The sequence below is a fragment of the Selaginella moellendorffii genome, unplaced genomic scaffold (genome assembly GCF_000143415.4).
Source record: "Selaginella moellendorffii unplaced genomic scaffold, v1.0 SELMOscaffold_44, whole genome shotgun sequence".
Lineage (NCBI taxonomy): Eukaryota > Viridiplantae > Streptophyta > Lycopodiopsida > Selaginellales > Selaginellaceae > Selaginella > Selaginella moellendorffii.
The window spans coordinates 1550396-1576950 of record NW_003314305.1 but is presented as its reverse complement, the minus strand read 5'-3'; the positions used below and the strand labels follow the sequence as shown (position 1 = coordinate 1576950).

Here is a 26555-nt window from a genome sequence, read left to right as displayed (position 1 = left end):
GCCCCACCCCCTCCCTCCTGGAGAGAAAATTCGTCTTTCCGTACAGCCATGGGGTTACGTTCCATGCGAGCTGGGATGAATCAGTGGGATCATTCGTAAGAGACAAGCAAAGCAAAGCAAGCATCAGCTTTTGGCACCTCTCTCGAGACAACGTGGTCATAGAAATTTCTAGACTGTACGGACGAGACCACTTAAGCTATGGTTTTGGGCGATCTTATGAGCTTGATCGCCCCGTCCGACTCGGGAGTTTATTTCGTATCTCAATGAAAGCCAAAAGAAGAGAGGACTGTAGTAAATGTAGCCACTGGCATGGTTTTTATTGGAGGAAAAAGGACAGTGGTCGTGCAAATCGCTAAGCATGAGATGGAGGGAATGGAAAGATCAAAAGTTTTGGAGAACTCTATGCTTAGTTTGGTGAAGTGTTGCTGTTTCTCGTATTGATTGATCGATAGTAGACAGTAGGTGGGTATTGCTGGAGCTGTATAAAAGTACCTATCATCACAAGCAAAAGAACAAGCTTGGACGACCAAGCTGTGTATCATATCCAAATCCAACGAGGAAGAAATTGTGGAGAAATACGCATATTTCTTATCAGCTTTTTCCAGAGGAAAAAGAGAACAAAAGCTCCTCGTTTTGACAGTGGTTTTTTTTTTCTCTCTCTCTCTCTTTTCCTGGTCCAATCCGAGTTGAGCGAGATGGAAAGAGACCTCGTCATGGCGTTTCTCATCTGCCTCGTCTTTGTCTTTTATTCTCAGGGAAGAAGAAAAGAGAGAGAAGAGCTATGGAGAGAGATGGAGAGAACGGGGTTATAGGCTATAGCTATCCTATGCTACTTCCATAGAAAATACATTCTTTCACTCTTCCCATCTAGCCGATCCATCCCTCTTTTCTCGTCCTCCCAAGAATCAATCGATCGAGATCAAACTATAGCTCCTCATCTCTCATTATCTCCTCGAGGAGCTCCATCGCTCGGAGCTCGCTCCTATGCTTCTCTCAACACCCCGGAAAGCCACAAAGATGAGTTTTTGCTTTCCCTCTTCGCTCGATCGAACAGCCCAATAGAGCATCCTCGCTCGACACCGAGGATCACAATGTGGGAAGGTCTCTTCTTTGCTCCTAGAGTACACTTGTTCTAGCTCGTAGAGATTTGCAGCAGTCGTCATAGATTTCTAGACATGGGTCTCCAATCGCTGGTGGCTCTGGCGACGCACACCGGCGAGAACAATAGCTACACCGAGGTGGAGAAGGACCGGCAAGAACAAGATGGGCTTGTGGATAACTCCATGCGAGCTCTCGCCAAGAAGCTCCTCTGGCACGGTGGATCCGTCTACGATGCTTGGTTTAGCTGCGCCTCCAACCAGGTGAGTAGTGAGAGCTCAAAAGACCACTCCTTTCTTGCTCTTCTTGCATAGCTTCCCCGCCTTTGCTTCGATTCCTTCCACTCGCAGTATAAAAACCAAAGATCACTCCTTTCTTGTTGTTCTTCCATAGCTTCCCCGCCTTTGCTTCCGTATAGCAAAAACCAAAGATCACTCCTTTCTTGTTGTTCTTCTATAGCTTCCTCGCCTTTGCTTCGATTCCTCCACTTTCTGTCAAAAAGAAACCTTCGTTCTTCTTCTTCCTTCGTTGTTTGTCGGAACTTACTTGTTTTTCTCTTTTCTTCTCCACAGGTCGCACAGGTGCTTTTGACGCTGCCATACTCTTTCTCGCAGCTGGGCATTGTGTGGGGGGTCACCTTCCAAGTGTTTTACGGGCTTTTGGGCTCCTGGACTGCCTATCTTATCAGCTGCCTCTATGTCGAGTATCGGGCTCGCAAGGAAAAAGAGAATGTCAACTTCAAGAACCATGTCATCCAGGTAGAGTTATGCTAAAGTTTAAAACTTTTTTCTTCTTTCTTTTCTTCTCTTCTGGCTGTTTGTGAGAAGGCTTGGAGAGTTTAGCTGTAGAACTTTGAGAGCTCCAAGACTTCTTCCAAAGTTCCTGTAGCTAGAACTTCGAGAGTTTGTTCTCGCTGCTAAAAGAGTGATATTTTTTCTTGACAGTGGTTCGAAGTTCTCGATGGTCTCTTGGGACCATACTGGAAGGCCGCTGGATTCACTTTTAACTGTACATTTCTTCTCTTTGGCTCGGTGATTCAGCTCATTGCGTGTGGAAGGTAAGCTCAAGTTCAAGTTCTCGAGAAAAGGAAAAGAAAAAAAGAGAGAAGTAAGTTGGTTCTTCATTGGCACTAACATCTTCTCCCTTTCGTTACAGCAACATATACTACATAAGCGATAGATTTGACAAGCGGACATGGACGATTATCTTTGGAGCTTGTTGCATGACAACGGTGTTGGTTCCATCGTTCCACAACTATAGAATTTGGTCCTTCCTGGGGCTTGGGATGACAACTTACACGGCTTGGTACATGACAATTACTGCTCTCGTCCATGGCAAGGTGAGAGAAGCATCTAAAAAAGCTCCACTGGATGATAAGCTTGTCTCGTCAAAGTTTGCTGTAGAACTAGAATTATCTTTCATTTTCTTTTGCTGCTTTGCTACATCATGAGATGATAGAGGATAGATTTTAAACTTCTTGTATAGGCGTGGTCTAACATGAATAATTCTCACACTTCTTCACTTTTGCAGGACCCAGGTGTAAAGCATTCGGCCCCAAATAATCTCGTCCAATATTTCACTGGAGCCACCAACATCTTGTACACCTTTGGTGGCCATGCCGTCACTGTGTAAGTCGATCATGATTCTCACGGCACCACTTTGCTTGATCCTACGATATCATTCCATCGATTCCCTCCTTTTTCTTTCCTGTTCTTCCTGCTCAGATCAAATCATACCCCTCCGGATCAAATCAAGTTTTTTCTTACTTCTTTTTGCAAGACCAGATGATATAACTAAGTTGTTTGTGGTTTTCTTGCAGAGAAATCATGCATGCTATGTGGAAGCCTTCAAAGTTTAAGTCAGTTTACCTCTTCTCAACCTTGTATGTGCTCACCTTGACAATACCATCTGCTACAGCCGTGTATTGGGCTTTTGGCGACGAGCTTCTCCACAACGGCAACGCTCTGGCATTGCTTCCAAAGAACGTCTTCCGAGACCTCGCCGTGGTTCTCATGCTACTCCACCAGGTAAGAAAGATCATCGATGATCTATGATCTTCGTTCCTGGAGCTAAACTTCCCATTGTCTCGCAGTTTATTACGTTTGGATTTGCTTGCACGCCCTTGTACTTCGTGTGGGAGAAGATAATTGGCGTCCATAGAAGTCCAAGGTTCCTACTTCGAGCAGCTGCCCGGATCCCTGTGGTGATCCCGATATGGTTCATGGCAGTCATATTCCCATTCTTCGGGCCTATAAACTCCGCCGTGGGCTCTCTACTCGTCACCTTCACAGTCTACATCATTCCTTGCCTCGCACATATGCTCACTTTCAGGACTGCCTTTGCACGAGAGGTACGTACTTAAATGCTTTTCCACTTTCTCTCGTGGACGAATCTACGAACTTGTAGCTAGCTACTGTTCATCCTTTTCGTGTGTTCTAGTGTTCACATCAGGACTGATGGATCGATCCTTGGTTTTTTTTGTTTGTCAAACAGAATGCCGTGGAGAAGCCTCCTTTTATAATGCCGAGCTGGGCAGCAGTCTACGTTTTCAACTTTTTCGTGGTGGTGTGGGTGTTCGTTGTGGGCGTCGGTTTTGGGGGCTGGGCCAGCACCGTGAACTTCGTCCACCAGATCAAAACTTTTGGAATCTTTGCCAAGTGCTACCAGTGCCCCAACAACAGTCATCGCCACTGATCATATATAAGATCTCTTGTCAAGCAAAACATCCACGACAATGAAGTGTACAAACTGGGAAAAAAAGAGGGATTTTTACAAGATGGTTGGTGATCGCATTATATACTTTTTTTTTATAAAAAATGGTTCTAGAGCGTGGAACCTCAGTGGTGATTACCATGGATTCTAAGATATCCTCGAGAGACTTTGCACTCTCTTGTCATGCATGGCCTCTCCTTTCCATTGATCTTCGCGCACTCCAGTGCCAACTTTACTGCCCGATACAAAGGCTCCGGTTCCAAAGGAAGTGAAAGTCTTGGATCCAGCACCGAGTTCCACTCGTCTTGTTCGACCAGCTCAATCGCCCATCTTTGAAGATCAGCATAAAACTTTCTATTGCCTTGCCAGAAAGTAGCTCCAGAAGAACCACTCCAAAGCTGTCGCGTCGCTCTTTATGCTCAGTTTGACGGAGTAGCCATTGCACTCGGGATCCAAGTAACCCGATTTGCCTTGAGGTTCGTCTAACGATAGTCCAAAGTTTGACACATGAGCATTCCATTCGTTATTAAGGAAGATGTAGGCTGATTTCACGTCCATATGAATGATCTTGGGCCATGCTTACTTGTGCAGGCCTCACGCAACCTGTGCAGCTATCATCCTGGTCCCATAACTGGAAAGGTGCCGGACAGTTGGACATGAGCATATTGTCACAAAGCGTCCTCAAAGACTTCCTCAATGCAAAATTCCACCAATTATACTAGACAAGAGTGGTGATTTCTGGAAACAAACGTTTCTTCAAAGAGTTTACAAGTATCTTAAGAGGAAAAACAGGAATAGTGAATTACCTTTTAGAAATAGAAACTTCCTGCCCATTTTCAAGGAATCCTGTCCCAAAGGAACCTCTTCGCTATAGTTATTGGTGGCTGCTTCGAGCTGGTTTGAAGACATTGAAATGCTTGCTACTAACTTCAGCTTTAATCTCCATTGCACTGCTGGGCTTTCTTTGCCAAACATAGACCAAATTTCTAAGAGAACGACACCAAAGACGAACATAGCAACAGTTACATATACTGCCACCTTGGTGATTGTTTTCTTCTTCCTCACAACTTCCTCCTGGGAGTTCTTATATTTTAGGAAAAGAGGCGAGCCTGCGCACTTGGAGTCTAGAACACTTCCAGTCCCACATGTGGAACACTCCAAGCAAACTTTGTCTGAAAACGATGGAGACAACACCTTCAACGTAGAATTCAGCTTAAACTGGTTCTTCCCACACTCGCTTGTGCACATTCTAGCACTACCAAAGTCTAGCAATGGTTCACTAGTCAGCCGAGTTCCCCCAGCAAACAGCCCTGCTGAAATCACTGAAAACTGAGTTTCGGAAGGAGCGCTAGACCATCCTGACCCCAGCATACCACCCCGTAATTGTCCGCTCGAATACCAACACATGGTACAGTCACGTAAGAAAACCTGTAACCTGGAGGAGCAATGGAAGAAGCCGAATCAAAGCTTGGCAACCCGCATATCGTACGAGATCCCACAGACACCGACGCGAACTTGTGAGGTTGATTGAATGGTTGCTTGATCTACAGCACCCCAGCAATGTACCTCTCCTGCCTGAGAGACACAAGAGGCCGGATGAAACCGAGAAAAACTCTAGCTCAGAGCTTGGAAACTCGTCAATCGCCCCCCAGCACTCAACCCCATTGTCGTTTTTACTAATCGCACAGACATGATAGGCACCGGAGCTCAAGCTTACATAGCCTACATTCTTTAAAAGATCTGGAACTCAGCATATTGCGAAGTGAGAACCATACGCAAGCCCGCATGCGAATCGAGTGCCTCCTGAGATGGCAAAGAATTGCTTGTCTAGTGGTGGAGAGAATTGCTTGTCGTTAGAGATCTAGCTTGCAATACACACAGAGAATAAGAACCTTGGCTTGGAATAGGGAAGTTAATCCACACGGAACTTAGCTTATACCTTGAGAAGAGCTGATTAATGTAGGTAGAATCAACAACCACTAATCTCCTTTGTAGAATATGGAAACCTTCGTCAAGCATATCGCGACGATCTCTTGCAAAGATCTCTTATGGACAAATTGGTTGTGTCAATAACTGAGGTGCTACAGCATCCATGTAAAAACAAAGAGGTTTGGAGCTTTTACCTTGGATGATTTCGAAAATTCAGAACTTCACATGTTTTCGTTATTGTGGCCGGCTTACATATGGCACGTAAAGATTTTATGTTTGTAGTTTGTTTCTTTCATTGCTGTAGCTTTATCATGAACTAACATTTCCATAGTGTGCCAAAAGATTTAACATCGGCGAGCTCGGACAGAGTTGCGTGACAATGGGATAGATCGGTTTTATAAGAGGCTAGTGATCCACTCGATGTAAGATGTTGCTCCAGTCCCTATTCCTTACACTTGAACTCGTGCTTCTATCGACTGATACCATTGCTTTTGGCAGCTCAATTCGATCTGACAATGCTAATCTAACATATCATGGAGGAAGGCTCATGGTTGATCCGATCACGATCTACGTTACTTGGGTTGGCCCCTGGTCGGAGAACTCCAAGGAAGCTCTTCGCAACGCCATCCGATCTCTTTCTTCCTCGGATGATCACAGACCTTCAGAGCTCCCGACCTTGTCCGGGTGGTGGAAAATCGCGACGCAGTACAATGACTCCAACCAAAGGCCAGTTTCTAGCAAGATCTCCTTGTCGACAACCGAGTGCTATGTCAGTATCGCCAACGCTTCAGTCGAGCTGATAGAATCCACCGTCTCGAAGCAATGCAGCGATGTTCTTCCGGAAGACCCAAATGGGATATATCACGCGGTCGTCGGCAGCGATCTGGACAGCACGGGAGTCTACAAATGCTTTGGGAGATTTGAAGGGAATGGTGGCGGAAGAACTTATCTCTTTGCTCGGCAGCCGAGAGAAGACGAGTACTGTAACTTATGGCGTCGGTTTGGAGGACTTGCGGAGGCACCGAATGGTGACACAGGTTTGGACTCGTTGATCAGCAGAGTTCTAGCCAGCAGCGCCGAGAGAGCTACAAACATCGACACGATCGGCTGGAAGGACGATTCCGGAGGAACTATCAGCTCCTTGTGTCCGTCTCCAACGGGACTCAGCGATGGAAACAGTCCCGTGATCGAGGAGAATGGCGTGAGCTGGAACTTGGTCGGGATAAATGGCTCACGGTTCCTCATCCAGCAACTTTGGAGCCTAGAGAACAGCAATTGTGCTCTCCAGATCATTGGTAAGTCGTGACCATGAGTGTGCATGCATGAATGATTTCACGTTGTTTGCTTGTTCGTACAGCAAAATGCCACTCCATCAAACCGGTTGACAAGCCAAGAGGCCTGATAAGCGAGGGCTTGATCGTCAACCACAGCGTTGGCTTGCAACCATATCCTCCTGCAAGGAATTGCCTGTGGCTCCTCGACGTTCCAACAGCGAAGATCTTCCGTGTGACCGTGAACTTCATGGTTCTAAGCATCACAGACAAGCTCAACTTCTACGAGTGTCCCATATTGCCGCGTGCTTCCGGCCGAGTTGATAGTTGCGAGGTGCTAAGATCCATGACTGGTGCTAGCTCTCGGATCGTCCTTCCGGACTTCGTTCCCACAAACTTGATACTCGAGTTTAAAACAAGCGCGGACGAACAAGCGGCTGGTTCTCTGGGATGGGAGATCGAATACAAAGCTGGTAAGAACATCATCTTCTAGTTTTGCTTCTGGAAGAAGAAAAAAGGCTCTGTTTTTTTCGTCCTCCAGGATTCTGCAATGGAACCACTGTGGCCTCCGCCCGATCGGGCTCTATATCGGATGGAAGTCCCGAGGGATCGAAGTACTTGGGCTTGCGCGAGTGTAGGTGGGTCTTAAACGCGAAAAAAGGCACCGAAGTCCGGCTAAAGGTCACTCGTTTCGACACGATCCAAGGCCGAGACGTCCTCACTGTCTATCAAGGAAACGACAAGCTCCGGGGCTCCATCTTGGAAAGCTTCTCGGGACGCTACTCCATTCTTCCAAACCGGACGTATAGCGGGCCAGTGTTGCTGGTTTTCACGACCCAAACCGGTGATGGCGATGGCTGGGCCGCGAACTTTGAGATGGATCATCCAGAATCGGAGTCGCAGCGTCGATCTTCCAGGAGAAACGTGGTCGCAATTATCTCTGGAGCGTCGTGCTTGATGGGACTCTCGTGTTTGCTCTGTGGAGCGTGCTTGATCCGGCGCTCTTATAGTAAAACCACTGCTAGTGAAACTACTACTAGAAATCCATGTAATGTCATTCTAATTTGACCAAATAGCGTTAGGGTTTTACAATGGCAGCTTCGTCTCCCGCGGCTCTGCGATGGCGCCTTCTCAAGCGATCGCTGCTCCGCTCGAAATCTGGTATGTTCTTGAGCTGGATCGGCTCCCACATTGTCCAGACTTGCAATGCCGCAGATGAGATTGACGAGGAGGCTGCGAGAGTATCCAGAGTCCCGTCCGGGAGCTTTGGCCTGATCGCGAGCCGCTGCGTGGAAGATAACGAGGAGATCGATGGTATTCTGTGGGAGTACACGCTCCCGGATGAGCGGACGACTGCATTGCTGATGAGGTTTATCGCTTTCTTTGTTATCATTGGTGAATTTTCTTCCTGTAGGCAATCACGCAGCGGCCAGTTTAAGCTTAGCGATCATTCGAGCTGTAGAGAGCTCGGCATTGACAACACTGGTGTTATTTGTAAGTGGAGATTTCTATTCTTTTTCTTAAGTGAAGATCACAAGCTTTTCATAGGTTTGTGGCCAGCTGAAGAGATTCTTGCTTCCTATTGCGTTTCACGACCGGAAATGTTTAGGTACGTGATATCTCGCTCTTCCATTTCTTTTTCCATCCAATTCCAATCTGTGGGTAGCGTTTGGATTGACAGGAACAAGAGGATTATAGAACTTGGTGCTGGATATGGATTAGCGGGACTAGCATTGGCAGCTTGTACCGATGCTGCCGAAGTTTTAATCACGGATGGCAACCCGAAGGTTGTGAATTGTATCCTATAATATTTTTGCCGCCTCTCTTTTGGCTCCTTGACTTCCGTCCTGGCAGATATCCAGAAAAATTGCAGACTGAATGCGGAGCTGTTTGGGAAGACTAAAGTCAGCTCAGAGGTTTTGTACTGGTGCAAAGAGCCAGTACCTCTGGACTCTGAATTTGATTTTATTATTGCTGCTGACTGGTAAGAGACGTTCCTCATGACAGATGGGATTTGATGGATGCTTTTTTTCTGTGGCTTAGCACTTACTTCAAAGATTTTCATCTCGATCTGGTGCATACTATCAAATCGATTTTGACACGTACAATGACTTCCGAGGCTCTACTTTTCTGTCCTTGCAGAGGTGGAAGCCTTTTCAAATTTATTGAGATTGCAAAATCTGCTGGTCTGGCTGTTGCCGTCAAGGAAGTATATGATGCTGATATTTACAAGCTGCACAAGGAGTTTTTGCAAGCCGAAAATACGCAATGGTTAAATTATGATGCAGACCACAACTATCCTTTACTTATTTCTCTTACTGGTATGGCCAACGTTTTGACTGGATAATTTGCCTTGCTTGTGTCCTAAGGAAATCACATGCTTGAAAGGTCTGAAGGTTTGTTTCATCGACGTTCTGTGCATGCGACAAGTTTGCATTCTGTTTTCTGCGTGGCTGTTTGTCCCGTCATAACTTGTCTTCTACCTTGTTAACACCTAGATTTTGCAGATGAAGCTGCAGTGACAAACATTTATACATTGGTGAGCTCGGACACTGCTGCGAGCCCATCGTGTTGATCGTAACACGGCATGGCTTTTACATGAGGACTAGGAAGGGAGGCTTTTGAAACTCGAAGAGGTATGATGGCTAAGATGCCGCTTGAAGCTCTTGTGCTTTCAGTGCTATGGGTGGGACTTGCTAATTTATCGATGGCTTCTGGCAGCACCATTCGATCTGTTATTGGTAGCAACGGTTTTGCATACCAAGGGGGAAGGCTTATGGTTGATCCTATCACGATCTATGTTGCTTGGGTTGGCCCCTGGTCGGAGCACTCCAAAGAAGCCGTTCGCAGCGCCGTCATATCTCTGTCCGACGACGGGCCTTCTGAATTCCCAACACTGTCGAAGTGGTGGAGAATTGTGACACAGTACAACGACTCCAGTCAGAGGCCAGTTTCCGGTAACATTTCCTTGTCGAGAATCGAGTGTTCTGTTAGTGTCGGCAACGCCTCCATACAGTTGATGAAATCTGCCGTCTCCAAGGACTGCTTCTCCGTGTTTCCGGAAGACGCAAATGGGATCTATCACGCAGTCATTAGCAAGGAGCTGGACAGCACAGGTGTCTACGAGTGTTCAGGACGGTATATAGATGCTGGTGGAAACAGAACTTATCTATACACAAGAGAGCCTCGACCGGACGAGTATTGCAACTTCTGGCGCCGTTTTGGAGGGTATGCTGGGCCCCCAAATGGAGACACGAGCTTGGACTCGCTAATTAGCGCAGTTTTAGCCAGCAGCGCTGAGAGGGCTACAAACACAGAGTCCGATGGCTGGAACGACGATTCTGGGGATACGGTCAGCTCCAAATGTCCATCGCCAACGGGGTGGGCTGATAAAAATGGTCCCGTGATAGAGGAAGACGGCGTCAGCTGGAACTTGCGAGGCATAAACGGCTCGCGGTATATCGTGCAGCAACTGTGGAGCCAGAAAAACAACAATTGTGCTCTTCAGATCATAGGTACTGTCTTGTTTAGGTGTTAGAACTGATCTTGTATAACTAATCTTTCTTTGCAGATTATTGTCATGAGCCGGCAGTCCTGAACAAGCCAAGAGGCCTGATAAGCCAGGGCTTGATTATAAACCATAACGTTGGTTTGCAGCCATATCCACCAGGTCTTGATTGTATGTGGTTCCTCTCTATTCCGCACTCTAAAGTCATTCGTATGACTGTCAACTTCATGGCTTTAGGCGTTAACGACAAGCTGAACTTATACGTGTGTCCTATATCGAGCTTGATACTCGGCAGAGAGGTTGATTGTGACATGATAAAATCTATGGCTGGGACTAGTACTCAAGTAAGCCTTCCGGATGTTGTTCACTCGAATCTGCAGCTTGAGTTTAAGACGAGTGTCAAGCAAACACCTCTCTCCATGGGCTGGGAATTAGAGTATAGAGCTGGTAAGCTTATTTCTTGCTATTTCTTCAGAAACTCATCAATACGATTTGTTCAGGATTCTGCTTCGAGACCATTACCACTACCGATCGTTTTGGTTTCTTATCAGATGGAAGTCCTGATGGAGCGCAGTACCTGGGTATGCGTGAGTGTAGTTGGCTCTTCAAGGCAAAACCAGGCAGCAATGTCCATCTTCAGTTTACTCGTTTCGATACAGTGCAAGGGAAAGACTTGCTTACTGTTTACCAAGGAGACGCTAAGCGCAGCGACTCTATTTTGGAGGTCTTTTCGGGACGTTATTCCGTTCTTCCAAACCGGACTTACGTTGGACCTCTACTGTTGGTGTTTTCAACGGAAACTGACGACGGTGATGGCTGGGCTGCAAACTTCCAGATGGAGCACCCGGATTCAGGTTCACACGGTCCATCTTCCAGGAAAAACTTACTGGCCGTAATACTTGGAGCGCTCTCGGGAATGCTGTGTTTGATTGGCGGGGTCTGGTTGATATTGCGCTCGTGCAAGTACAACACTGTTTTCAGCCTGACTAGCAGACAGTTTTCAAGAGCAGAGCTGGATGCTGCGACCAGCAACTTCTGCAAAGAAAAGCTGGTTGCACCGGATATGTTCAGAGGAGTTTTGCCCAACCAGCAGCTCGTTCTGATACAACGGTCCATGCGTTCGTGCGAGAAGGAATTCGAGCTTTTGTCAAGGATCAAGCATTCCAACGTGGCCTCCGTCTTGGGTGTCTGCTACGACATCAGCGAAAGCTTCCTCATTTTCAAAGACATGTGCCACAGCTCCGTCTTCAGCCATCTCTTTGACGACGACAAGTGCTCGGCTCTTTCGTGGGAACGCAGGGTGAAAGTTGCTACGCAAGTCGCGAGAGCTCTGGGATACTTGCATACGTTTGCGGAGCCTTGCGTGGTTCACCGGTCAGTGAGCTCCATCAACGTCTACCTGGACGGTTCCTGGAATGCCAAGCTCGCGGGATTCGGCAGCGCTTTGAGTGTACGTTCCAGGAGCCAGGAACTCAAGCTGAAAGCCGAAGACGTTTACAGGGTGGGAGTTTTTATCTTGGAGCTGCTCATGGGACAGAGTGCTTTGAACGCAGAAGAGGACCAGCCAACAGTCGTTGCCCGCTGGGCTGTTCATGTTATCGACACAGGGTCCGGCTACGAAATTTTGGACAGGAGGTTGGAGGTGCCATGCGAACGAGAAAGAAGTGCGCGAGCTTTGCTGAAAATGGCGGAGATAGGTGCCTGGTGTATGAAGGACAAGCCGGAGGACAGACCGAACATGATGGAGGTGGCCGCGGTGTTGGCACAGGTGGAAACTATTTTCTTTGGTCAATCCAAGCGGCATAGTAAGCGTCCAGGCTGAATCTACTCGAGGACAAAGCTCACTCAAGGATTAAAGCTATTGTTTTGGACGATCTTGCAAAGTCGCTGCCAGTCTGTCGATTATGCTTTTCGGCCTTGGTGCTTCCACCGGTCGAGCAAATTATTACGAGGTAGCTTGCACTGTTTAAAGTTTCTTTTGTTCTGAATTCTCATGTGAGTTCTTGGTGTTTTGTTTCTCCAGGACTATGGGCACTGCTTTTCATGTTCTGTGGCTGTTATTACCAGTCATTACAAGATCGGCTTGGGGTTTTTATGAGGATTTCCCAGCGGCTGACAGGAATATCTACAACGAGACTTATGCTTTCCGCATTCTTGCCCGACATGTCCAGTCCCCGGCAGAGACGTCTTCCTTTGAATACAAGGGTGGTCGTTTACTTGTAGAGCCCATCACTGTCTACTTCTTCTTTATCGGTAACTGGACTAAGCACGCCAAGCAAGCAGTTCGTTATGCAATTCTTTCGCTTAATGACGAGTCACCCGGCAAGCTTGACAGAAACAATACAGGGTATCCGACACTCTCGAAATGGTGGAAGGTTGCCACTCAGTACACTGACGCTACCTCTCGGCCTGTCTCGAGCAGTATTTCGCTCGGCAGCGAATGCTCACTCAGTTTACGGGAGCTCGAAATGCCAAAGCTGCTGGGAACTTTTGCACAGGCGTTCAACCGCTCCTCTCCAATTCAGGCAAACTGCACTAAGGTGTTTCGGGCAGAAAACACTGCAGTATATCACGTCCTCTTCAGCAAGCACGTTACATTTCTGCGTACCGGTAAAGATTTTCTCCCTTTCACGAACTGTGCCGGCCGCGCCAGTTTGTTCCGAGTCGACGAATCCGGGCCAAAGATCAGCTTGGCTTGGGTGAGAGTGCCTTTTCACAAGGAATACTGCAACCTGGTGACAAGGTTTGGAGAGTCTTACACGCCTCCGAATGGAAAGAGTGGCGGTCTCGACTCACTAATCAGCAAAGTTCTGGCACAAACTGCCGACATGGCTACCAACTGGGACTTCAAAGGATGGGTGGCGTCAAGCAACTCACAAACTTCGGTGGCTCAACAATGTCCTTCTCCAACCGGCTCGGAGGACTCCGTCATGCCCGTAATTCATGACCGCGAGAAGATGATAAGCTGGAATGTCTATGGAAGGAATGGAACGCGCTACCTCGTTCAGCAGCTTTGGAACCAGGATCAACGGAACTGTGCTCTCAAACCTCTCAGTACGTAACCCCTACAAGCTGTCGTTTAATTTTCTCCCTTTTTCTTTCTTTTTTGCAGGATCATGCCAAGGCAAACGGAAGCTAACGACAGTCACGGGAACTATTATGGTTAGTCTTATTGTGGATTCAACTCCTGGCGCGAAGGTTGGCTTGCAGCCTTACAATTCGAACCTTCATTGTCAGTGGACCGTGAGTGTCTCCAACGCAGTTCACATACGCATCCACCTGAACTATTTGGCCCTCGGCCCGGGTGATACAGTGGAAATTTCTTACGAGTGCAGACACAGAATTTGCAAGAGGATCGTGCTAAAAGGCTATTCACCTGGAAAGAAGCTAGTCGATGCAAAGGGTGCAAGTTTTCACATCAAGTTTACCAGCGGATCACAAGCTTCTCCCAACAGAATGGGTTGGATGATCAGCTACAAAGCAGGTGATTTGTCAGCGTGGTTTAAACTTTTTAGCGATTCAAATACTTCCATTTTGCAGGCTTTTGTAAACGCAGTGTTGATGTACGCCAGGCAAGAGGATCGATCAACGATGGCTCTCCAAAAGGCGTCAAGTATATGAAGGGCTCAAACTGTTCGTGGCACTTCCATGCACTGCAAAACAGTAAGGTCCGGCTTTACTTCACCAGACTGGAAACCATTGCAAGCAGCGACGTCATTCGAGTCTACCACCGTGACCATCACAAGGTCCTTGCAGAGTATTCCGGAAAAGGCGAGCTCCCACGTCAGGCATTCAAAGGTCCAATAACACTGGAATTCTCCAGTCAAACAGGAGACGGCGACGGTTGGGCTCTAAACTACGTGATGGATTCTCCACAAACTACTACGCACTTGTCATATACAGCTAGATCTGCGGCAGTGACTGCACTGGGGGCTGTATGTGGTGTGTTCGTACCGGGTGTGATCTTCCTTGGAGCTGTGGTTCTTTGCTGCAACTTTTCGGTCCTTCCGGTCAGACGCTCAAAGATCCAGCCAAGTGAAGAAAAGCCGCGACTCCACACAAGAAGAAAGTTTTCGCTGGAAGAGCTCCGAGAGGCGACCATGGATTTCTATCCGGCGAATGTGGTGTCAGACTCAGATGGAAACGTTTTCCGTGGTACCCTGCAAGACGGTTGTGTTGTTGTCATAAAGAAGAAGGTCTCCGAGCTTGAGCTTGACATCTTGTTGCGCATTCGCAGTGCAAACATCGTCGACCTGGTCGGCTTCTCGTCCGACGCAGAGCAGAAGTGCCTTGTCTTTGACTACATGCATCTCGGCCGCTTGTCTCGACGACTTTTCGACGATACACTGCCTCCGATCAGCTGGGGGAACAGGCTTAGAATCGCTTGCCAGATATCCAGAGCAGTCGAGTACCTGCACACATACGCCGAGCCCCACGTCGTTCACCTCAACATCAGCGCCGAGAACGTTCTCCTCGATGGCTCCTGGAATGCAAAGCTGAGTGGATTCGGCAGAGCTCAAAGCAGCAGCGTTGCCATCAAACCGTCTCTGAAGCTACAAGACGTGTACAGCTTTGGCAGCCTGGTGCTCGAGCTGGTGACGGGAAAGGCTTCGAGCGATCGAAAACACAAGAGAGAAGCCTTGGCCGCGATAGAGACAGGCATGGGACACACTATCATGGACAAGCGGCTCGAGAATGAAAGCCAGATTGCGAAGATGGGAGAGATCGCTGCCTGGTGCATGAGCGACAGTAGGAGACAACCAAGCATGGTTGAAGTTTCTTCCACGTTAAGCCAAGTTACCGCAATGGTTCTACGCTCGGCATCGAAGAAACAGCGTCCGCCACCTGGGAAAAGCAGAGACTAGAAGCAGCAAAGCAACCTCAAGCTACAATGGGAAGCTGTCGTCGGGCCTCCTGAAGCGGCGTTCCTTTCGGTTTGTCCTCTTGTACCGGTATCTCTCCACTTGGAGCTTTCTTCTGAGTCCCCGATGCCGCGCTTATAAAACAACAGTGCGTACAGGACATCACTGGATCACTTTTCTCTGCTCGAGTTCCGGAAGCAGGGTCATGCTGCTGCTCAGGCTTGGTCTGTTTCTCGGCTTCATGGTGCTGCTTTCTCTCTGCTCTAGCAAGGTAGAGTTTTCTAGCACGAGTTTCCTCGTCGACGGGCCGGATGATACTCCGAAGAGTTCGAGTCCACCATTCAGTCTCATAGATGTAACGGCAGTCCATTACCATGGAGGCAGACTGCTCGTGGAACCTATAGTGGTCTATCTCATCTGGCTTGGTCCGTGGGAGGACAAGTCCAAGGAAGCTCTTCGAAATGCGGTTCGCTCGCTCTCGGTTGAAAGTGGTGATGGACTGCCGGATCTTTTCAACTGGTGGAAGGTTGCTACGCAGTACACAGATGGGAACGGTCAGCCAGTTTCCAGTAATGTGTCGCTTGGCACGGTGGAGTGCTCGAGTTCTACGGCGTCAAACTTAAGCAGAGAAGCTCTCACTTCACTTATGCTCCAGGCTTTCAACGTCTCTTCTTCGCCGTCTCAAACGCCTCCGTTGTGCAGTTCAGTGCTCCCTCAAGATGAGACTGCGGTGTACCATCTTCTCTTTAGCGAGAAGGTGTCCTTTTCAGAAGACTTCGGCACATCTCTTTGCAGCAGGCGGTTTAGACTTTTCAAGGCTGAAGAAGTTGGTCCCGAGTTAAGCCTGGCATGGTCCCGGGAGCCAGGGGGGGCGGAATACTGCAACCTCTGGAGTTATTATCACGAGTTTCTTTCACCACCAAATGCGAAGGATAAAGGCCAGTTGGATTCCCTGATCAGCTCTGTGCTCGCACAAACTGTGTCCATGGCAACAAACACTGACTTCGATGGCTGGCACAGCAGTCTATCTTCCACAGTCACGACCTTGTGTCCGTCTCCCACCGGTTTATCAATTTCTGCAAAGCCGGTGATTGACGACGGGAAAATCAGCTGGAACTTAAGCGGGATAAATGGCTACCGGTACATGGTACAACAGATTTGGAGCGACAAGACGAAACTTTGTGCACTTCACTCATACGGTATGCCTCTCTCGTTCTCGCCTTTCTTCTAAACATTTGGACCTTTGACAGAACATTGCAAGGGATTGAGCGAGAGAAATGACTATCATGGGATTATAAGTGAAGGGCTGATTGTCAACCACAGTGTGGGACTCCAACCTTACAGCCACGGCTTGCATTGCGAATGGCGAGTCACCATGCCAGGGGCTGCTGTGGTACGCGTCAAGATAAACTACATGGCCATTGTGAAAAACGTCGACTATGTCTACTTGCACTCGTGCTTTGCGCCAATATATATCTACCGTTTGGATGCATGCTTGGAGAAAATGTATAGCGGGCTTGGCTCACCTCACCAGCTGGAACTCTACACTTCGGAGTTTCTGCTCGAGTTCAAAACTGGAAACAACCCAACCTTGACCGAGATGGGCTGGGACATCGCGTATCAAGCTGGTAAGCTGACTTTCTTGCTTACACCGAAGTGCTCACTTACTTTGTTCCTTTCAGGATTTTGCTTCGGCACAACAAGAGTGACAGAAAAAAGTGGTGTTTTAACTGATGGAACTCCCGAGAACGCGACTTATCTCGAACAGCATACTTGCGCTTGGTTTCTTGACGGCCCAAACGTGGAACTCGACTTCGTCCGTTTCGATACAGTTCAAAACCAAGACGAGCTTCTGGTTTACAGAGGTGACAAGTCTGACGTAGCGAACATAGTGAGAGCCTACACCGGAAGATACTCTTCGCTGCCTCGAGAAACTTTTCCTGGTCCAGTGCTGCTCGAGTTTCGAACTAAAACTGGGAATGGACGGGGCTGGGCTCTGAAGTACACGATAAAGCCTGCTGGTGGACTCTCGCCACCGGAAGATCCAGCAGTGATCATAGCAGCCGTGTGTGGAGGACTGGGAGGCATGCTCGTTGCAGGATTGATCGTTCTTACGTATATGCGGCGTGTGCTCTTGCTCTTCGACGACAACGATCGTGAGATGGAACGTCCATTGTTGCTGCCAAAGAACATTAAAGTCTTCTCTCCACAAGTTTTGCGAGAAGCCACCGACAAGTTTAGCTCCAGCAACTTGATATCCAGGGGACGCAGAGCGTGTGTTTACAGAGCTAAACTACCTGATGAACAGCAAGTAGTGGTGAAGAAGACGAAACTGGCACGCGACGAGCTCCTAGTGATCTCCAGCGCCAGCCATTTCAACATCGTTGGCGTCACGGGCTACTGCTTCAATCGCAAGGAAAACTTCCTCGTTCTCGAATATGTCCCAAACGGTTCACTAGCGGATCATCTCTTCTCTAACGCTAGCACACTGGCTTGGAGCTCGAGACTGAGAATCGCGGTACAGGTTTCCAGCGCTCTCGAGTTCCTCCATTCATACGTGGAGCCGAGCATCATCCACGGCAACGTGAGCTCAGAGAACATTCTCTTGGACAAGTCCTGGAACGCAAAGCTTGCCGGCTTTGGAAGCTCGCGGAGGAGCTGTGTGAAGAGGGTCGGCTCTCACAACTTCGGCCTCAAGGCGGACGAAGTTTACAGATTCGGAGGCTTGGTGATGGAGCTAGTCATAGGGGACAGATCGAGCAGCAAGGCAAGACAGGCATGCGAGGTGATTGAATCTGGAAAGGAGGAAATGTTGGGCCTTGTTCTTGACAGGAGGTGTGGTAGCAACGACGCCACGGACAAGAGAGCAGTGCTAAAGCTGGCAGAAGTTGGAGCGTGGTGCATGACAAAGGAGGCCAAGGAGAGGCCAACAATGGTGGAAGTGGCATTGGCATTGAGACAGGTTCTTGCGATCTCCATGCGCTCCAGACGCTAGCTATGGTGACACGCAGTTTTCATATCCGTCGTCGTGGTTTCTTCGGGGCTGGCTTGACGAGATCTTCATGGCCTTTGGCTGGAGCTTGGGAAAGCTGCAAGGCAGGCAATAGCAATCGCTCAGAGTGATTTGAGACGAACTTCTCACCTTATCCAGCTTCTCGCGGACGTTCTTCGCAGTAGCATTCATCGATGGCTCGGAGAAGTGCTGATAGCGAAGGTACCAACAAGTTTTCGATTGTTGCTTGAAACTCTTGTCTTACCTTTGGGATTGGTGCTTCACAGGCCACTGAGAGAGGAAAGTGTGGCTCCGGTTGGAAACTTTCTAGCGGTGTAACGTCGAGAGGATCGAGCAGTCCTGTTTGGAGGCGCAATCGTTTATTCACATCCACGTCCTTGAGAACTGGGAGGCGGTGAGTCAAGAATGTTCCATTCTCTTCGAAACTCATCTCTTTCTTCTTTCTTTACCAGCTTTTCTCTCCACGACGTCCAGTCTGCGCGCTTCTAGTTTGTGCTTGGTGTCCGCCAAGCTCTCGTACTTTGGGGCGTAGCTCACTTGCAACAGGTTGCCAAAGAACTGGAAATCATCCAGGTTTCTCTTCGCAGCTCTGCGTTTGAGGATGTTACTCGCAAGGGAAGGAATGGAGAAATGGAAAGAGCGAGGCTACCGTGCGTGGGCGATATCAGCGAACTTGATCCAGTATACGTCGGTGTAAGGCTCGCATTCTTCGTCATCCAGGAGCAAGTACCTGGACGGCGCGTAAGGTTTCGAGGAAAAAAGAAAGAACGAGAGACTCTACTCTTCAATGTGGCCAAAACTTCCAAGCAATTGTAGAAGCTCGCTGGAACAACCCAGCGCCGGGACGTTCTTGACAAGCATGTATCTGGTGTCTCAAAAATTCATCCAAACAAGAGCCTCACAAGATGGCTATTTCACTCACCTGGATTCATCGCAGACCGTGTACACTTTCACAGCTCGTTCCATCTTGCCCTAGCATAACAATGCAAACAAATTAGGACCGTTGGATTGAGGAATATCCTCAAGTATTCTAGGAAGCAAACCAAAAAGTCAAATTTATTTTGGTTTAATACAATACAAGCTATGTTCACAGATCCTTTCGTCTCCTCGCTAGGGGTAAACGTGTTTTTGACGCTCAAGAAAGACGACGCGGAGACAAACAAAAAAAAGTATAATTAAAAAAGTATTTTTTGAGAAAAATTTAAACACCATTGTATTAGTACCTTTTGATGGTTGAGATTAAATCTTATAACCTAGGATTTTATGGTGTTTATAAACATTATAATCTTAAACCCTTTTGTTGGTTTAAACTGTTAATATTTGTCTTGAACGAAATTCTTCGGTAGGAAGTTCTCGGGCACGTCCAATGGAGGTGAGTCTTTGCAACAGAGTGTAGCTTCCAATGCATGAGTTCGGGCTCGGGAATCCATTCCTTCACAAACACCAAGTTCATGAAATCGCTTGAACTGCACTCATACATTTCAGCATATGGGATGCATGTCATCCAGATCACCCCTCCACCATGCTATACTAGTACACTTGCGGGATAAACAAGATCGCACCACTGTTTACTACTTCATTGATCAATCTGATTGAGGGCCGAACGTATCTATGCGGGCTTTTGTGACATGCCCCTTCATGTTGATGATTTCTGCAACCAGGTCCTCCAGTTGACACAAACTTGAATCCCCAGTAAGTATCGGCAGTAAGACTCCCATGCACTACCACACTTGTAAACCGTTATTTTCTCCGCATCCCTGACCGCCTCAATGTAAAGCCTGCCGATGTACTCGGTCACGTACTCCGCTTGACCATGCATGACATGGTGACGTAAAGTCGATCTTGGTTAGGTTGTCCACAATAAGTGGCTTGATGTTCTTGACCTCTGCGGCAGCTACAAAAATCTTCAACACATCTTCACAGTCTTCGTCTTCTCCTAGATAAACCGTATCATCATCAGTAACTTTGAAGCTCCATCTTGGCTCCTCCGAGTATTCTTCAGATTGTTCACGTTGTTCTTCTTCATAATGTCTGCAGCATCTGTCGAAGATGGACAGCGAGAGGCGGTGAGAACCAGTATCGTAATCCAGGCTTGGCTGCAATCTGGGATTACGCCTCATAATGTCGTTTGCGAGTAAGTTCTGAAACACCATAAACACAGACCTGCGCTTCGCTGATCAAAGGCGAAACCTTTTTGGTGACCAGGCTTTCCCACTCGCTCCCATCATTTGAAGAGAAAAACAAAACTCTTCCACGATCTTGTGTCAAGGGGATTGAAACTCTGGAATCTGCGTGTCTTCTGCAAAAGAGGAAGCAGGAGAGGGTCGCAGCAGTACGTGAAACTCAGTGCATCGATAAAGTCCTAGCGATTGATTCAGGATAGATGCCAACAGTCTGCGGGGCGTTTAGTGCAATGGATAAAAATTCTTCAAATGTGATTATCTGGTTATATCATGACAAACATATAATATAATTCTGACACTACTACCATTATAATCCTGGTACCTCTACTTGGGTCGAAGTGTTTTAAGCTCCTTCAATGTAAAGTCGAGTGTCCCAAGGGAAATATAAAAACACATGTAGTAAACCAAAGTCAAAGGTGTTGACTTACCGACAAAGTGTCCAGTTATTCAAATTCGTAAGTGGATTTTTTATCTGCAAACTCCATATGATTTTCAGCATCTGTAGTGTTATCAAGGGTTGTATCATGGAAACATATTAAGACGCCATCTTTTGTAGCCAATAAGACAATGTGCACACAAATGCAACATAGCAGCCACAGATTGTTCAGGGAACCCACCAGGGCAGCCGCAATGAGCAAGATTCAAAGCCAGGCCGCCAACTTTCAAAGGTTTCTTATGCGAAACTCTTGAACTCAATGCCACATTGATAACCAGATCAACTTCATATTGGAAAGGAAAGATATATAAGGGTTCGATCAATTAATATATAACAAATTTGAGACATATTTACAGAGTTTATAGTATTAGAACTATAAAAGCTTCCTTTTTCATGCTGGTATAATTCCGTAGCATCAATATCGTCTCGAGGAGTTTGCTTCAAGCTCGTTGCTGTGGATGAACTCTCCAGAGCAATGGGACTCTCGGGAACGATCTCTCGTTGCTTGAGTTTGGGGGAGATACTTTGTTGAGAGAGGGAGATGCCGCCATTCTAATGGAGGATTGATCATCATCCTCTTCGTCACCACTGTCTTCTCTGTCGGTAGCCTCTTCTTCTTCGTCATCGTCTCTGCTACTTGATCGTCTAGACGGTGTTGGAACGGCCAATTGGAGCTCGCGAAGCTTGGCTTTTTGTGAATTGAGCAAGGCCACAAACTGGAGAGATGTGCTCGTCAAACACACAAGCCAAAGTTTACAGGGGATCTTACTTTGCGAATAAGCTCCTCCTCGCATTGGTTCTTTTCTTGAACGACTCTCTTGTTTTGCTACCTCGGCTTTCAAATACTCTCGTTTTGTTCTTGAGCTCCTCCTGCACAAAAAGGTTCTCAATCTAGAACTCGAAAGAATCTTCGTGTCTGCTTCTAGAACAAAGTCTAGAATCTGGCAATTTATCGCTTTGGAATTCGATGATTTTACCAGCTTCCATAGCGATTCTAACGTGGTTCCAGCTCTCTGAATCGTCCAAGACAACTATACAAGATCAAACGAGAGAGCCTTTGAGATCAAACAAGAATAAAGGCAGGAAGAAAGAAAGAAAGAAAAACAATCGCTTACTTTTGCTTCATTGCTTGAGGTTATACACGGACGAAGCTTGGTGCTCGCTCAATCGGCTCCTCACGTCTCGGAGATAATCGGCCACGGATTGATCCCCGATCATGTCGCGGGATGCTACACAGAGCTCCAGAGCTGGAATGAGGGCCAAAGCCAAGAAAAGCAGAGATTTCACTTACGCCAACAGCTCCATGTCCCGATCGATCGTCCTGGAGACGCAACCTCTCGCAAGTTACTTCTCCCTCAAACATACCTTTAGGGTAAGAATATTCTTCCAATTTAAAAAACGAAACTATATTGAAATTTTTGATACTCGGAGCATAGCTCCAAAAATGTTATGAATTTACTCCTTTCCATCGGCCTTCCTGAGAGACCCAAGTTGGACTGGAGCTTGAGTTCCCACAACCTTGGAGGAGCTGTAACCCGTAAGTAAGTCTTGAGATCCCTCGCCAATCTCCTTGTCAAGCTGCTCCTTAATCCACAAGTAAGTGATACGCAGCCCATCTTTCAATCGCATCGAGGGAGCCCATCCGAGCTTCTCCTTGATCAAACTGTTCTCCGAGTTTCTCCCGCGGACTCCCTCCGGCCCAGGTATATGACGGATCGGGATTTGCTTGTTCTCAAATCCTAGTATGATCTCTGCCATCTCGTTCATGCTCACCATCTCGTCGCTTCCAATGTTGAGCGGTTCCCGGAAATCGGACTTTGTGAGTCGCAAGACGCCCTCCACGCACTCGTCGATGAAGGTGAACGATCGCGTCTGCATTCCATCGCCCCACATCTCAAACGAATCGGTGGAAGTCAGGGCCTTTCGACAAAACGCAGCCGGAGCCTTCTCTCGTCCACCTGGTATTGAAACAATCTCAGTTACTCCCACTCAAGCTAAAGAAGAAAGAAGAAGATCTCAATCTATGAAGTCACCTTTCCAGGTCCCAAAGGGTCCATAGATGTTGTGGAATCGTCCAATGCGGCACTCGATCCCAAAATCCTTGGTGTAGTGCTTGCACAGCTCTTCAGTGCACAGCTTCTCCAGTCCATAGGCATCTTGGGGCTGCAAAGTGCAATTTGTTTTTAGATTCCCCACAAAAGAAAAGAACCTTTTTTTTTTTTTTTTTTCTTTTTCATACCTCTGCCGGCCATGCATCTGACTCCTTCAAACTCACGTTAGTCTCCAGCTGCTTAAACTCGGGGTAAATGCATGCACTGGACGCATAAAAAAATCTGGAAGCCAAGAAAGAGAGTGAGCTCCAAATCCTTGGGAAGAACAACTTAGAAACATCACAGGCTACCTTTTGACTCCGTTGATCCGGGAGGCCTCGAGCATGTTGAAACTGATCATGGTGTTGTTGAAGAGAATCACAGAGTGATTGGACTGGATGAATCCCATTCCGCCCATGTCGGCCGCGAGATCGAAGACGTGATCCACGCCCCTTGTCACCGCCAGGCAATTCTCCATGACGCGCAGATCCACGAGATGGAATTCGTGGCAAAACATGTCCTCGCTCATGTGCTCGTTCTTCTTCCAGTCGGACGCGATCACGTAGTGTCCCTCCGCCTTGAGCCGCCGCGCTATGTGTGAGGCGATGAATCCTCCAGCGCCGGAGATGGAAATCCGGAGCTTGGCTTGCGGCCAATACGCCTCGCGCTCTAGCTCGGCTCCTACGGTGTAAGCGCCAAAGGACTCCATTACACACCTTTCTATCCTTTCGCTCTTCACAGCCCTACTTATGCTAATGCCGAAAGGAAAAATAGGAAAAAATTTCTTACCTTTTTCAAGGAAAAAAGGTAAAACTGAAAGTTTTTTCCACGATTTTATTTTTTTTGTGGAAAAAAATACACCTTTAGGTAATGAGTTAGGACTTCAAGTTACCAACGAATTTACTTTTCTTACGAGCTTTCTTCGCAGTTAGCCGTTCATCTCGAAAACCCCCACCTGTGAAAAACCAAAGGTAAAAACATTCCACGCAGATGGTAAATTTCAGGACCTCGATTAGGCAGCTAGAGCTCAGGATCGCGCGTCAGTGAAAACTACGTACAAAACCTTTCCCAGGTTTTTTAGATGGAAAATCCCATCTTCGTCTATCTTGATGCTCGCCTGCAAAAGCCATGAGAGCTGCGACAGAAACTTGGAAACTACAAACCTGCTTTCTGGAAACTCTGTTTGCCGGGCCCTCCTGTGCGAGATCGACATCAATGACGTTTCCTTGCGTCCGTCTACCGATCGAAACCTTGGGTGCAAAGTGTTAGCCAAGCGTGAAGCTGAAAAGCAGCCATTCTTGCAAACCTCGTTGGCCACCATGAGATACTTCAAGTGGTATCCGTAGAGCATGGCAATGGCGCCTTTACGAGTGAGGTACCGTTGCATCACGGCGTTTACACTCTGCTCCAACCTTAGAATGGTCATTTGATGTTGTCCATAGAAACGCTTTGATTCTATGTAATACACACACAAGCCATGGATTGCGGAGTGTTCATTGTCACCTATGTCTAGTATCTGCAGAACAGGATAACGAAGAATTTGTGAGTGTTCTAGATTACCATGGTCTCAACATCCGAGAAACGAACGATTTCATCGTCGCTTTCGACTTCCGGAGGGATGCCCGTCGTGACCTCCAGTTCGTTGTCTTTGCGAGTCCCCGCCTTTGGAGCCGAGTAATCGACTTCTAGCCTGCCTGTCGTCTCGGTTCCGGGCTCTATCTTCACGTTTGCTAGGACAAAAAACAAAGCAGAGAATCAACCTTGAGTGGACGAGAAGTCGGTTGGTCACGTTTTCGAATGAAAGCGTACCCGGAATCTCGAGAGAATCTCATTTACGATGGGAGAAAGATACATCTGTCCTTCCTACCAATCCAAGGAAAATTCAAGCTTTGATCGATCATTCTATATATACTGTTTGCGATGGGTGTCGTGAATCCCACGAAGATAATCTCTATCTGATGATCCTGTACAGCTCAAGCGAGAATTTTTCTCTCTCTCTCTCTTTTCACTTCGTTTATGTGCCTATAGGTGATCGATCGCCTGGGCCGGCTAGCATCACCTGCGAATGAGAAGAAAACTTTAGGAGCAAACCAACAGGAAGAGAATTCTTACAGTGCAATCAAACGCAAATCTTCGTGCCAGCATGATCGCAGCGTTTCGCTCGCGCTCGGACTCAAATCCAAGCATGTAAGTCAGGCCTCGCTTCACAAGCCAAAACATGGCGAAAGGAGCGATCTGTCCGCCACCTCTTGCTCCACAAAGCTGCAAAATGAGCTTTCGATCAATATCCTTGTTTTCGCTCAAAGAGTTCGAAAAGCTTACCTGCTTGCCGGCAGCGTATTTCTCTTTGATCTTCGTTGTCAGTCCTTTACGGAGCTTCATACGCGTACTCGCCATTCTGCTGTACAATGACTACCTGAAAAAACGAAAAGCTTCGTTCCTTCATAAAAAAACGATCTTCTCATCACTAACATTAAACTCTGTACCGCCCTTCTTTGCTAACCCAAGGGCTGGAAAAGAAAGAGATGTGTTATCCTTGAATGGGAATAAGCTATGAACCTGGATCATCAGGGCCAGTTGTAAATAAAAATTCTTTCGCTCCATCTGGTAGAGTAATATCCACTCGCAAAATTCTTCCAGCATCAAACGGGTCCGGAGCGTATTGTGACTTAACAGCACCTGTTTACACAGGTAGAAATTGCCTAGAGATTTCTTCACCCGATATGAGTTCCGTCAGCTAGATCCGATGCCATTGGAATTTGCAGTAGGATAGATCGGTTGCTTGCTCGTCCACAGGTGATAAGCTTAGCAAAGATCTCAGACATTCAGTACCATCAACACGATAAACTCTCGCATTTGTTTTGCAATATCCAACTGCACAGACATACATATCACAGGTAAGTGGAGCTCATAAACTTGAAAGAGACTCGTCACCTCTTTTCTTAGTTGCACTGTAATTCGGCAATAGTAAGGCTTGTTTGGTGTATATAAATATCCACTTTAAGATCCTAGTGCAAGATATTAAGAACCTCCACTAACTTCACGTCAAATTGTTGTTGGATAGCTTGAAGTTTGTAGTCCATGTCCATGACCTGTACAAAACACCATAAACGCAGACCTGCGGACAACCTTTTTGGTGACCATGAGAAGGCTTTCTTACTCGGCCCCGTCAAAGAGAAAAACAAACTCTTCCACGCTCTCCTCTATCTCGTTGACCGATTCCAGAGTCTCAATCTCCTTGAGCACAAGATCGTCGCAGCAGTACGTGAAACTCAGTGCATCCTTGAGCTTGCCCGCCGGATCATCCAATAAATCACGCACGCTCCACAAACAGACGATCCTCGCTGGTGGCTTTCGGACGAACAGGTAGCCCTCAAAGCACAGCTCTTACCCATATCCTTCGCTTCTTCACGTAGAGTTCCACACCTTAAATCTTAGCGCCTTGAAGAATGC

General features: G+C 47.4%; 8 protein-coding genes across 8 annotated transcripts; 5 read left to right on the top strand and 3 right to left on the bottom strand.

Moving 5' to 3' along the window:
- Positions 1-671: 671 nt before the first annotated feature.
- On the top strand, positions 672-3963 carry LOC9648198 (auxin transporter-like protein 4). Its single transcript, XM_002980454.2, has 8 exons — positions 672-1361; positions 1671-1856; positions 2043-2155; positions 2254-2437; positions 2629-2726; positions 2918-3125; positions 3191-3448; positions 3592-3963. The coding sequence occupies exons 1-8, from the start codon at positions 1176-1178 to the stop codon at positions 3790-3792; spliced, it is 1434 nt and encodes a 477-aa protein (XP_002980500.1). The 5' UTR covers positions 672-1175; the 3' UTR covers positions 3793-3963.
- Positions 3964-8101: 4138 nt separating this feature from the next.
- Positions 8102-8924, top strand: LOC9648197 (calmodulin-lysine N-methyltransferase). Its single transcript, XM_024685342.1, has 6 exons — positions 8102-8171; positions 8226-8379; positions 8425-8504; positions 8559-8619; positions 8692-8797; positions 8865-8924. The coding sequence occupies exons 1-6, from the start codon at positions 8102-8104 to the stop codon at positions 8886-8888; spliced, it is 495 nt and encodes a 164-aa protein (XP_024541110.1). The 3' UTR covers positions 8889-8924.
- Positions 8925-9539: 615 nt separating this feature from the next.
- On the top strand, positions 9540-12423 carry LOC9648196. The gene is made up of 4 exons (XM_002980452.2): positions 9540-9646; positions 9732-10525; positions 10582-10965; positions 11019-12423. The coding sequence occupies exons 2-4, from the start codon at positions 9787-9789 to the stop codon at positions 12338-12340; spliced, it is 2445 nt and encodes an 814-aa protein (XP_002980498.2). The 5' UTR covers positions 9540-9646; positions 9732-9786; the 3' UTR covers positions 12341-12423.
- Positions 12354-15383, top strand: LOC112349981. Its single transcript, XM_024685341.1, has 4 exons — positions 12354-12470; positions 12542-13572; positions 13631-14002; positions 14059-15383. The coding sequence occupies exons 2-4, from the start codon at positions 12546-12548 to the stop codon at positions 15381-15383; spliced, it is 2724 nt and encodes a 907-aa protein (XP_024541109.1). The 5' UTR covers positions 12354-12470; positions 12542-12545.
- A 192-nt stretch (positions 15384-15575) lies between these two features.
- Positions 15576-18380, top strand: LOC9647832. The gene is made up of 3 exons (XM_002980450.2): positions 15576-16579; positions 16631-17008; positions 17063-18380. Exons 1-3 carry the CDS (start codon positions 15586-15588, stop codon positions 18373-18375), a joined length of 2685 nt encoding a protein of 894 aa, XP_002980496.2. The 5' UTR covers positions 15576-15585; the 3' UTR covers positions 18376-18380.
- On the bottom strand, positions 18323-19359 carry LOC9647831 (RNA-binding protein 48). The gene is made up of 7 exons (XM_002980294.2): positions 19316-19359; positions 19175-19258; positions 19043-19123; positions 18843-18982; positions 18638-18777; positions 18523-18582; positions 18323-18469 (listed from the first exon to the last, which is right to left on the bottom strand). Exons 1-7 carry the CDS (start codon positions 19357-19359, stop codon positions 18395-18397), a joined length of 624 nt encoding a protein of 207 aa, XP_002980340.2. The 3' UTR covers positions 18323-18394.
- Positions 19360-22402: 3043 nt separating this feature from the next.
- Positions 22403-23811, bottom strand: LOC9647830 (GDP-mannose 3,5-epimerase 2). Its single transcript, XM_002980293.2, has 4 exons — positions 23414-23811; positions 23252-23345; positions 23046-23175; positions 22403-22970 (listed from the first exon to the last, which is right to left on the bottom strand). The coding sequence occupies exons 1-4, from the start codon at positions 23809-23811 to the stop codon at positions 22468-22470; spliced, it is 1125 nt and encodes a 374-aa protein (XP_002980339.1). The 3' UTR covers positions 22403-22467.
- A 1294-nt stretch (positions 23812-25105) lies between these two features.
- On the bottom strand, positions 25106-26497 carry LOC9648194 (stomatal closure-related actin-binding protein 1). Its single transcript, XM_024685340.1, has 8 exons — positions 26396-26497; positions 26142-26194; positions 25951-25976; positions 25662-25781; positions 25606-25612; positions 25425-25500; positions 25215-25364; positions 25106-25161 (listed from the first exon to the last, which is right to left on the bottom strand). Exons 1-8 carry the CDS (start codon positions 26495-26497, stop codon positions 25117-25119), a joined length of 579 nt encoding a protein of 192 aa, XP_024541108.1. The 3' UTR covers positions 25106-25116.
- Between the last annotated feature and the right edge of the window lie 58 nt (positions 26498-26555).

Coding starts and splice junctions, on each gene's coding strand:
- LOC9648198 (XM_002980454.2), top strand. CDS start 1,176: ATGGGTCTCCAATCGCTGGTGGCTCTGGCGACGCACACCGGCGAGAAC. Junction 1,362..1,670: donor TTAGCTGCGCCTCCAACCAG/GTGAGTAGTGAG, acceptor TCTTCTCCACAG/GTCGCACAGGTGCTTTTGAC. Junction 3,449..3,591: donor GGACTGCCTTTGCACGAGAG/GTACGTACTTAA, acceptor TTTGTCAAACAG/AATGCCGTGGAGAAGCCTCC.
- LOC9648197 (XM_024685342.1), top strand. CDS start 8,102: ATGGCAGCTTCGTCTCCCGCGGCTCTGCGATGGCGCCTTCTCAAGCGA. Junction 8,380..8,424: donor ACGACTGCATTGCTGATGAG/GTTTATCGCTTT, acceptor TTCTTCCTGTAG/GCAATCACGCAGCGGCCAGT. Junction 8,798..8,864: donor TCACGGATGGCAACCCGAAG/GTTGTGAATTGT, acceptor CCGTCCTGGCAG/ATATCCAGAAAAATTGCAGA.
- LOC9648196 (XM_002980452.2), top strand. CDS start 9,787: ATGGTTGATCCTATCACGATCTATGTTGCTTGGGTTGGCCCCTGGTCG. Junction 10,526..10,581: donor TTGTGCTCTTCAGATCATAG/GTACTGTCTTGT, acceptor CTTTCTTTGCAG/ATTATTGTCATGAGCCGGCA. Junction 10,966..11,018: donor GGAATTAGAGTATAGAGCTG/GTAAGCTTATTT, acceptor CGATTTGTTCAG/GATTCTGCTTCGAGACCATT.
- LOC112349981 (XM_024685341.1), top strand. CDS start 12,546: ATGGGCACTGCTTTTCATGTTCTGTGGCTGTTATTACCAGTCATTACA. Junction 13,573..13,630: donor CTGTGCTCTCAAACCTCTCA/GTACGTAACCCC, acceptor TCTTTTTTGCAG/GATCATGCCAAGGCAAACGG. Junction 14,003..14,058: donor GATGATCAGCTACAAAGCAG/GTGATTTGTCAG, acceptor TCCATTTTGCAG/GCTTTTGTAAACGCAGTGTT.
- LOC9647832 (XM_002980450.2), top strand. CDS start 15,586: ATGCTGCTGCTCAGGCTTGGTCTGTTTCTCGGCTTCATGGTGCTGCTT. Junction 16,580..16,630: donor TTGTGCACTTCACTCATACG/GTATGCCTCTCT, acceptor GACCTTTGACAG/AACATTGCAAGGGATTGAGC. Junction 17,009..17,062: donor GGACATCGCGTATCAAGCTG/GTAAGCTGACTT, acceptor TGTTCCTTTCAG/GATTTTGCTTCGGCACAACA.
- LOC9647831 (XM_002980294.2), bottom strand. CDS start 19,359: ATGGAACGAGCTGTGAAAGTGTACACGGTCTGCGATGAATCCAG. Junction 18,983..19,042: donor GCTGATATCGCCCACGCACG/GTAGCCTCGCTC, acceptor CCTCAAACGCAG/AGCTGCGAAGAGAAACCTGG. Junction 18,583..18,637: donor GTGAAGCACCAATCCCAAAG/GTAAGACAAGAG, acceptor CTTCGCTATCAG/CACTTCTCCGAGCCATCGAT.
- LOC9647830 (XM_002980293.2), bottom strand. CDS start 23,811: ATGGAGTCCTTTGGCGCTTACACCGTAGGAGCCGAGCTAGAGCGCGAG. Junction 23,346..23,413: donor CGGATCAACGGAGTCAAAAG/GTAGCCTGTGAT, acceptor CTTGGCTTCCAG/ATTTTTTTATGCGTCCAGTG. Junction 23,176..23,251: donor CAGATGCATGGCCGGCAGAG/GTATGAAAAAGA, acceptor TGCACTTTGCAG/CCCCAAGATGCCTATGGACT.
- LOC9648194 (XM_024685340.1), bottom strand. CDS start 26,497: ATGGGTAAGAGCTGTGCTTTGAGGGCTACCTGTTCGTCCGAAAGCCAC. Junction 26,195..26,395: donor TTTATTGGATGATCCGGCGG/GCAAGCTCAAGG, acceptor TGTTTTGTACAG/GTCATGGACATGGACTACAA. Junction 25,782..25,950: donor ATTGCAAAACAAATGCGAGA/GTTTATCGTGTT, acceptor CTGTGTAAACAG/GTGCTGTTAAGTCACAATAC.